We start from the raw sequence: 10,261 nt of genomic DNA, 5'->3' as shown, positions 1-10,261 counted from the left end.
GGGGCACAAGTCCAAATCTGAGGGTGCACGAAGACCCTCGAGGGAGGGGTCAGAGCCTAATTCAAAGGTTACTTCTACTACCATTGTCTGTTGGAGGTGTCGAGTCCCTGGCTTAGAGGATCCACCTCTTCGTGTGACCCCCTCAAAGTATAACAGATATATCACAAAGTTTCTTATATTCATGAGTACTATTGATTTATGAAAAAAAAATTATAATAGTTAAATCTTTAATAAGGCGAGATTTTAACTACAAAAAGTTAAAAAAAAACCAAAGTTTTAATTTTTAATGATATAGTATGATAATATATTTTTAGCTGAGCAAATTGTCCCTAAAATGAAGTGTTGTAGTACGTTCCCCATTAGTATGTATAATATGTATAGTGACATTTTTGGATGATGTGTAATGTCTGGTGGATGTCACACTTTATTTTTTTAACATATATTTTGCTATTTTTCACCTTAACTAGCACATTTATAGACAGACTGGGGAAGTCGCTAAAGGGAAGGGGAAGTGGAGTCACCCCGTGTGTGCTTGTCCTTATACCCATGTGGTCAGTCTTCCGGGTATAAACTGTAATACTTATGAAGGCCCAGAACCAATCATTTTAATTTGTGATTCTATAAAGGGGCAAAAAAAAGTGGAAGATACAAGACAAGTGTTTAATAGTGTGGTCGTGTTCACCAAAGTACCTCCACAATAACTCATTCTTAATACTGAGGCGTAGGCGTTTTTTTTTAAAAAATTTCAGATTCCAAAAATATTTTTTTACTTCTTCAACTTCTGCACCGTCCTGTAAGCAGCCGCACGGGCTCAGTGCAGTCACGCTCCCTTGAAAATCTGTAGTCCCTACCTATTCTATGTAAATGACCCCTAAATACAAGTGAATGAGGCCCTCCCCAGTGCATGCTGGGGCATTGTGGGGGGCGCTCCCTATATGTAGGAGGTAATAACAGCAGCCAAGCTCCTTAAGTTGTTTACTTGGATTAATTTATCCCCCAATAGTAGAATTCAGCTCTTCTCGGATCTTTCTGCGATTCCTCCGGATATTTGCCCCATTTAGAATTCTCTTCTCCGCTGCCTCATTAACCCCTTAGCCGCTTGCCGGCCCATTTTCCCTTCCTGTGTAGTGTGTTCAAATGACCATGTAATGTTTCCTGAATCCCCGAGATGGGATTATCCACTTCAGTGAGAAAAGAAGGTCTTAACTCCTGGGCCGCGCTGTCCTGACATCACAACTCTTTATGCCTGACCTTCTAGGCGGATACAGGGTTTCCATTCATGGAGGAGTAAGGTTATAATGGAATTAGTGCATTATAAAGGCTCTATAGGGACTTCACTTCCGAGAGCCGCAGTAGTGCAAATCCTGTGATGGAAAAGAACATGAAGCGAGAATTCTATCTAATATCTATTTATCTATGTACTCATATCTATTTAGCTATCATCTATCTATCTATCTATCTATCTATCTATCTATTATATATCATCTATTTATTATCTATCAATTATCTATCTATCTATTATCTTTCTAGCTATCTTTTTGTCTATTATAGACCTATTATCTATCTATTATCTATCATCTATCTCATATCTATTTATTATCTATCTGTCTCTCTATTATCTATCTATCTACTGTATCTATCTATTATCTATTTCTTATTTATCTATGTACAGTGGGGCAAAAAAGTATTTAGTCAGTCAGCAATAGTGCAAGTTCCACCACTTAAAAAGATGAGAGGCGTCTGTAATTTACATCATAGGTAGACCTCAACTATGGGAGACAAACTGAGAAAAAAAAATCCAGAAAATCACATTGTCTGTTTTTTTTTCATTTTATTTGCATATTATGGTGGAAAATAAGTATTTGGTCAGAAACAAAATTTCATCTCAATACTTTGTGATATATCCTTTGTTGGCAATGACAGATGTCAAACATTTTCTGTAAGTCTTCACAAGGTTGCCACACACTGTTGTTGGTATGTTGGCCCATTCCTCCATGCAGATCTCCTCTAGAGCAGTGATGTTTTTGGCTTTTCGCTTGGCAACACGGACTTTCAACTCCCTCCAAAGGTTTTCTATAGGGTTGAGATCTGGAGACTGGCTAGGCCACTCCAGGACCTTGAAATGCTTCTTACGAAGCCACTCCTTCGTTGCCCTGGCGGTGTGCTTTGGATCATTGTCATGTTGAAAGACCCAGCCACGTTTCATCTTCAATGCCCTTGCTGATGGAAGGAGGTTTGCACTCAAAATCTCACGATACATGGCCCCATTCATTCTTTCATGTACCCAGATCAGTCATCCTGGCCCCTTTGCAGAGAAACAGCCCCAAAGCATGATGTTTCCACCACCATGCTTTACAGTAGGTATGGTGTTTGATGGATGCAACTCAGTATTCTTTTTCCTCCAAACACGACAAGTTGTGTTTCTACCAAACAGTTCCAGTTTGGTTTCATCAGACCATAGAATATGAACATAAGGATGAGTGACCTCATGGAGATCAACATCCAACACTGCGGAGACACCATCACATGTTTCTCAACGCAGTGATCTAGAGCAATGCCCCCATCCCTTATGGGAAATATGCAAAAGCATGTAAATCAACAGCCGCGGAGACACCATCACATGTTTCTCAACGCAAGCAATGACTAGCCAGGTCTTTCCCCGGGAAGGAACAACCACGGGAAGGGCAGTCTCCAATGAAGGAAACCACCTATGCCAAAACATGGTATCCATCCACAGACAGCTGTTTCGGGGTATTGCCCCTCATCAGTGTGGAGTAGGAAACTGGCTAGTAGGAGCAATGCCTAGTGAAAGGCTATGAACATAAGGATGAGTGACCTCATGGAGATCAACATCCAACACTGCGGAGACACCATCACATGTTTCTCAACGCAGTGATCTAGAGCAATGCCCCCATCCCTTATGGGAAATATGCAAAAGCATGTAAATCAACAGCCGCGGAGACACCATCACATGTTTCTCAACGCAAGCAATGACTAGCCAGGTCTTTCCCCGGGAAGGAACAACCACGGGAAGGGCAGTCTCCAATGAAGGAAACCACCTATGCCAAAACATGGTATCCATCCACAGACAGCTGTTTCGGGGTATTGCCCCTCATCAGTGTGGAGTAGGAAACTGGCTAGTAGGAGCAATGCCTAGTGAAAGGCTATGAACATAAGGATGAGTGACCTCATGGAGATCAACATCCAACACTGCGGAGACACCATCACATGTTTCTCAACGCAGTGATCTAGAGCAATGCCCCCATCCCTTATGGGAAATATGCAAAAGCATGTAAATCAACAGCCGCGGAGACACCATCACATGTTTCTCAACGCAAGCAATGACTAGCCAGGTCTTTCCCCGGGAAGGAACAACCACGGGAAGGGCAGTCTCCAATGAAGGAAACCACCTATGCCAAAACATGGTATCCATCCACAGACAGCTGTTTCGGGGTATTGCCCCTCATCAGTGTGGAGTAGGAAACTGGCTAGTAGGAGCAATGCCTAGTGAAAGGCTATGAACATAAGGATGAGTGACCTCATGGAGATCAACATCCAACACTGCGGAGACACCATCACATGTTTCTCAACGCAGTGATCTAGAGCAATGCCCCCATCCCTTATGGGAAATATGCAAAAGCATGTAAATCAACAGCCGCGGAGACACCATCACATGTTTCTCAACGCAAGCAATGACTAGCCAGGTCTTTCCCCGGGAAGGAACAACCACGGGAAGGGCAGTCTCCAATGAAGGAAACCACCTATGCCAAAACATGGTATCCATCCACAGACAGCTGTTTCGGGGTATTGCCCCTCATCAGTGTGGAGTAGGAAACTGGCTAGTAGGAGCAATGCCTAGTGAAAGGCTATGAACATAAGGATGAGTGACCTCATGGAGATCAACATCCAACACTGCGGAGACACCATCACATGTTTCTCAACGCAGTGATCTAGAGCAATACCATGTTTTGGCATAGGTGGTTTCCTTCATTGGAGACTGCCCTTCCCGTGGTTGTTCCTTCCCGGGGAAAGACCTGGCTAGTCATTGCTTGCGTTGAGAAACATGTGATGGTGTCTCCGCGGCTGTTGATTTACATGCTTTTGCATATTTCCCATAAGGGATGGGGGCATTGCTCTAGATCACTGCGTTGAGAAACATGTGATGGTGTCTCCGCAGTGTTGGATGTTGATCTCCATGAGGTCACTCATCCTTATGTTCATAGCCTTTCACTAGGCATTGCTCCTACTAGCCAGTTTCCTACTCCACACTGATGAGGGGCAATACCCCGAAACAGCTGTCTGTGGATGGATACCATGTTTTGGCATAGGTGGTTTCCTTCATTGGAGACTGCCCTTCCCGTGGTTGTTCCTTCCCGGGGAAAGACCTGGCTAGTCATTGCTTGCGTTGAGAAACATGTGATGGTGTCTCCGCGGCTGTTGATTTACATGCTTTTGCATATTTCCCATAAGGGATGGGGGCATTGCTCTAGATCACTGCGTTGAGAAACATGTGATGGTGTCTCCGCAGTGTTGGATGTTGATCTCCATGAGGTCACTCATCCTTATGTTCATAGCCTTTCACTAGGCATTGCTCCTACTAGCCAGTTTCCTACTCCACACTGATGAGGGGCAATACCCCGAAACAGCTGTCTGTGGATGGATACCATGTTTTGGCATAGGTGGTTTCCTTCATTGGAGACTGCCCTTCCCGTGGTTGTTCCTTCCCGGGGAAAGACCTGGCTAGTCATTGCTTGCGTTGAGAAACATGTGATGGTGTCTCCGCGGCTGTTGATTTACATGCTTTTGCATATTTCCCATAAGGGATGGGGGCATTGCTCTAGATCACTGCGTTGAGAAACATGTGATGGTGTCTCCGCAGTGTTGGATGTTGATCTCCATGAGGTCACTCATCCTTATGTTCATAGCCTTTCACTAGGCATTGCTCCTACTAGCCAGTTTCCTACTCCACACTGATGAGGGGCAATACCCCGAAACAGCTGTCTGTGGATGGATACCATGTTTTGGCATAGGTGGTTTCCTTCATTGGAGACTGCCCTTCCCGTGGTTGTTCCTTCCCGGGGAAAGACCTGGCTAGTCATTGCTTGCGTTGAGAAACATGTGATGGTGTCTCCGCGGCTGTTGATTTACATGCTTTTGCATATTTCCCATAAGGGATGGGGGCATTGCTCTAGATCACTGCGTTGAGAAACATGTGATGGTGTCTCCGCAGTGTTGGATGTTGATCTCCATGAGGTCACTCATCCTTATGTTCATAGCCTTTCACTAGGCATTGCTCCTACTAGCCAGTTTCCTACTCCACACTGATGAGGGGCAATACCCCGAAACAGCTGTCTGTGGATGGATACCATGTTTTGGCATAGGTGGTTTCCTTCATTGGAGACTGCCCTTCCCGTGGTTGTTCCTTCCCGGGGAAAGACCTGGCTAGTCATTGCTTGCGTTGAGAAACATGTGATGGTGTCTCCGCGGCTGTTGATTCATCAGACCATAGGACATTCTCCCAAAACTCCTCTGGATCATCCAAATGCTCTCTAGCAAACTTCAGACGGGCCCGGACATGTACAGGCTTAAGCAATGGGACACGTCTGGCACTGCAGGATCTGAGTCCATGGTGGCGTAGTGTGTTACTTATGGTAGGCCTTGTTACATTGGTCCCAGCTCTCTGCAGTTCATTCACTAGGTCCCCCCGCGTGGTTCTGGGATTTTTGCTCACCGTTCTTGTGATCATTCTGACCCCACGGGGTGGGATTTTGCGTGGAGCACCAGATCGAGGGAGATTATCAGTGGTCTTGTATGTCTTCCATTTTCTAATTATTGCTCCCACAGTTGATTTCTTCACTCCAAGCTGGTTGGCTATTGCAGATTCAGTCTTCCCAGCCTGGTGCAGGGCTACAATTTTGTTTCTGGTGTCCTTTGACAGCTCTTTGGTCTTCACCATAGTGGAGTTTGGAGTCAGACTGTTTGAGGGTGTGCACAGGTGTCTTTTTATACTGATAACAAGTTTAAACAGGTGCCATTACTACAGGTAATGAGTGGAGGAAAGAGGAGACTCTTAAAGAAGAAGTTACAGGTCTGTGAGAGCCAGAAATCTTGATTGCTTGTTTCTGACCAAATACTTATTTTCCACCATAATATGCAAATAAAATGAAAAAAAAACAGACAATGTGATTTTCTGGATTTTTTTTTCTCAGTTTGTCTCCCATAGTTGAGGTCTACCTATGATGTAAATTACAGACGCCTCTCATCTTTTTAAGTGGTGGAACTTGCACTATTGCTGACTGACTAAATACTTTTTTGCCCCACTGTATCTATCTATCTAATATCTATCTTCTATGTAATATTATTATTGAGGTGCCATTTATTTCATGGCGCTTTACACGTGAGGAGGGGTATACATAATAACAAACAAGTATAATAATCTTGGGCATAATTACTCACCGACTGGTACAGGAGGAGAGAGGACGGTGCCCGCGAGGGCTCACAATCTGCCAGGGATGGGTGAGGATACAGTAGGCGAGGGGGCATAGCTGGTCGTGCAGCGGTTTGGTCGATCGGTGGTTACTGCAGGTTGTAGGCTTGTCGGAAGAGGTTGGTCTTCAGGTTCTTTTTGAAGGTTTCCATGGTAGGCGAGAGTCTGATATGTTGTGGTAGAGAGTTCAGGAGTAGAGGGGATGCACGGGAGAAATCTTGTATGCGATTGTGGGAAGAGCAGATAAGAGGGGAGTAGAGAAGGAGATCTTGTGAGGATCGGAGGTTGCGTGCAGGTAAGTACCGGGAGATGAGGTCACAGATATATGGAGGAGATAGGTTGTGGATGGCTTTGCATGCCATGGTTAGGGTTTTGTTATGGAGTCTTTGGGTAATGGGGAGCCAGTGCAGGGATTGACAGAGGGGAGAGCCTGGGGAGCAGCAGAGGGACAGGTAGATTAGATAGGCAGCAGAGTTTAGGATAGATTGGCGGGGCGCGAGAGTCTTAGTGGGGAGGCCACAGAGCAGGAGGTTGCAGTAGCCAAGGCAGGAGATGTTGAGGGCATGGACTAGGGTTTTTCCAGATTCTTGGTTGAGGAATGTACGGTTCCGGGAGATATTTTTGGGTTGGAGTTAGCAGGAAGTGGAAAGGGCTTGGATATGTGGTTTGAAGGAGAGATCAGAGTCATCTATCTATCTATCCATCTTTATCTATCTAGGAAACAATAGCTTTTCTATTTTGCTTTTAAACAGATGGATAGATAATCCTTGGTTTATGCCCATACAATAGAACAAATAAAACAATTATAAATAAATAATGACATCAGTTTACCTTTAAGTTGTTGCAATTAACAAAATAAAAGCAAAAAAAAAAAGAAAACAAAAATAAAAAGGTCAATGCCAGAGAAGAAGAAAAAAAAGTTAAGACAACAGGAGTATTTATGTTATTCCAGGCTTGAATGGAAACAGGGGACTGCACTTTGTTTTGTGGCTGGAGGAGAGGCCAGCACAGTGCAGTCTTTATTCCAGACCTTGCATGATGTATCATTCCCAGCCCACGGATTTAGTGAAAGCTGATACCATTAAGGCTTGCAGACCTCCTACTTATCCGACCCTCCCATTCTTTTCAGGATGTGTGTTTCTGGTGAGAACAAATTAAACCAAGAAGCAGCTGAAAGCCTGACGCTGGCTGCATCTTGCTCTCAAGCTCATCTTCTACCCATGTCTTTACCTTCTGAGATTTTGGCAAATTTTTGCTTTTTTTTTTAAGGATGAAGTTCAACTTTTTGAAAAACCTTGAATGGTACAAATTGGCCAACGAGTAAAGGAATTTAGAAATCTCCGCTGGGATCCACTGATCTGATCTTACCATCTGAATATGATTTTCAAGACAACCGGTCTACAGACGTCTTCTTCCGGGATTGGTATTTTTGACTCTCGATAGACAGAAGGAATCATCTTGTCGGGATGGCTGTCCAAGCTGAGATTATGAATCATCATTTTCTGCCCTTATATTTCTCGGGATCAGCTGTGGACTTTGAGAAAAGCTATCACGAAGGAGTCGACTTCTTGGGAGCCGTAGAAAGTGGAGACTATAAGGAATCAAGTAAGGATCTTCTTAGTTTTATTAATACGGCTTCCAGTAACATAAAACTGGCCCTGGACAAGCCAGTGAAGTCAAAGAGAAAGGTCAACCATCGGAAGTACCTTCAAAAACAGATTAAAAGATGCACGGGTATAATCAGTAATGGAGTGACAAGTCAAAGTTCTCCGAAAGGTCAAGTCACGTCTCCCACCAGTGGCAACAGCCCCCAGAATTATCACTGTAAGCCTCCTCCGAAGAGGGACAATGCCCAGTCCAACTTGCAGAGCAAGAGCTTGGCTGCGCTTTTTGATAATGTCAAGGAGATTCGTGGGGAAAAATGCAAAAAAGTGCCCTTGAGGAATCGGAACTTGCCACCCTCTTTCTTCACCGAACCTGCTTATTCTTCATCGGGACTTCTTACCAATTCTGGAGTGGTGACCTTAAAGGACTTGGATAAAGGTAACCAAGAAACCGTTGAACTTTTTGACCTATTGGGCCCTGATTACAACAACATGATCTCAGAGCAAGAGATCATTCAGGGAGCATCAGTAAAGATACACCAAGATGTTCCGGCAGAACATTCCATTTATGAGCCCCATCACTTGCTAAATGGGCTTCTTTATTCCGACCCCTGGAATCCATGTAATCCAATTAAAAAGAGTCCCGTGGGAACTTGCAGCCCAAACTTGAATGAAAGTTTGAAATGTATTCCAGTGCCAGTCCCCGTCTATTCAACCAACACAGACCCCGCTACCATCCCAGCTTCTATGGAGGACAACTGTCCCAGTATAACACCGTTTAACCCCTGCTACCCCGAGTGCTCCTTACCCCAAATGTTTTACGACTGCGGTTCAGGATACAACAGAATTGGGTACTCTGTTTTGTAAAAAAAAAAAAAAGTTTTGTAAAAGTTTTCCAAAACTTTTTTGAAGAACTGTATAACAGACAGAGTTGTGCAATAAACTCACTCAGATGCAACGTAGTGACGACCTTAAAAAAAAAAAAATCCTGATCCTGTCAGAATAACACTCAACATTGATAATATTGATATTCAGCTTTTTATTTTTCTCAAAAATTCTTAATGTAATAAGCTATTTTAATCTGTAAATGGACAATATTATATACTACTGAAAGCCATATCTGCCCTTGTGTCAAAATATCATTTTTGGTTTAAGCTAACTTTTGTTTTCTATGTAAAATTTTTTATAAACAATGCAAAAATTCTTATGCGATGAAGTTTAGCATCATTTTTTTTTATCTGTAACCAGTAGAATTTTTATGTTTTTTTTGACAATCTACATTCACCCATCGGTGGTCCCTTTAAATGTCGTTGCCTATCCATCTTCTCTGAACGTTTGACCCCTTCCCCCAAAACAATTTTTTTTTCTTCATTGATGAACTTGAGATTACCCCGAGGCCCTCTTTTATTAACTGTATAACGACTGACTGTTTCATTTACGGAGTCGGCGGTGTATTAAAGAAACTGCATTGTCTTGTGTGTCTATGTATTGACTGTTAAAAAATAAACTTGTGATCATTATATATATATATATTTTTTTTCATGTTACCATTCGAAAAAAAAAAAAAAATTCCATTGGGAACCATTAATATAAATTTCTTTTTGTTTCGAAAAGTTGTTCTGTGCTCATTATTTCTCAAAAAGAACTTAGTGATCACAAAATATTGGCCGCTCGCGTTGGGCTTTGATAAACCTACATGCATTTAAATAAACAGTGCCCCTACTAAAAAAATAATAAAATGTATTTGGGCCTCGTCAGAATAGTCATTGCATTTCTTGCATTCACGTAATCATGACCCAACTTTTAAAAAGATAAAATTTAAAAAAATGTTGGGTCGGTCATGGTCCTTTTCAAAATATTGGTGTCATTTTTTGTGTCTATGTAATCATGACCCTATAAAAAAGGTAAAATAATACTGAGTTATACCGTACATTTTATCAACCCCCCCCCGCCCAAGGAGATTTATGAAGATTTAAAAAAACAAAAAAAACTTTTTTTGCCAGGATGCAAAAAAATCAGTGATTGGGGCACAAGAGGCAGGTGATGCAGTGTTAATTTAACATTGGCAGTGAGAGAGCATACCGGGTAAATTTCTGGTATATATGTTCCCCAACCTGAATCCCTTACTGGTGTGTGTGTGTGTGTATATATATATATATATATATATATA

At 42.7% G+C, this 10,261-nt stretch overlaps 1 protein-coding gene across 1 annotated transcript; it reads left to right on the top strand.

Moving 5' to 3' along the window:
• The first annotated feature begins 7,633 nt into the window (after positions 1-7,633).
• Positions 7,634-9,611, top strand: FAM181B (family with sequence similarity 181 member B). The gene has a single exon (XM_073569179.1). The coding sequence runs from the start codon at positions 7,954-7,956 to the stop codon at positions 8,956-8,958; it is 1,005 nt and encodes a 334-aa protein (XP_073425280.1). The 5' UTR covers positions 7,634-7,953; the 3' UTR covers positions 8,959-9,611.
• Positions 9,612-10,261: the final 650 nt, after the last annotated feature.

This window comes from Dendrobates tinctorius, unplaced genomic scaffold (assembly GCF_039654945.1).
Source record: "Dendrobates tinctorius isolate UK_male_01 unplaced genomic scaffold, ASM3965494v1 ptg000023l, whole genome shotgun sequence".
NCBI lineage: Eukaryota > Metazoa > Chordata > Amphibia > Anura > Dendrobatidae > Dendrobates > Dendrobates tinctorius.
The sequence above is the reverse complement of the archived record's forward strand: the minus strand, read 5'-3'. Positions and strand labels throughout refer to the sequence as shown.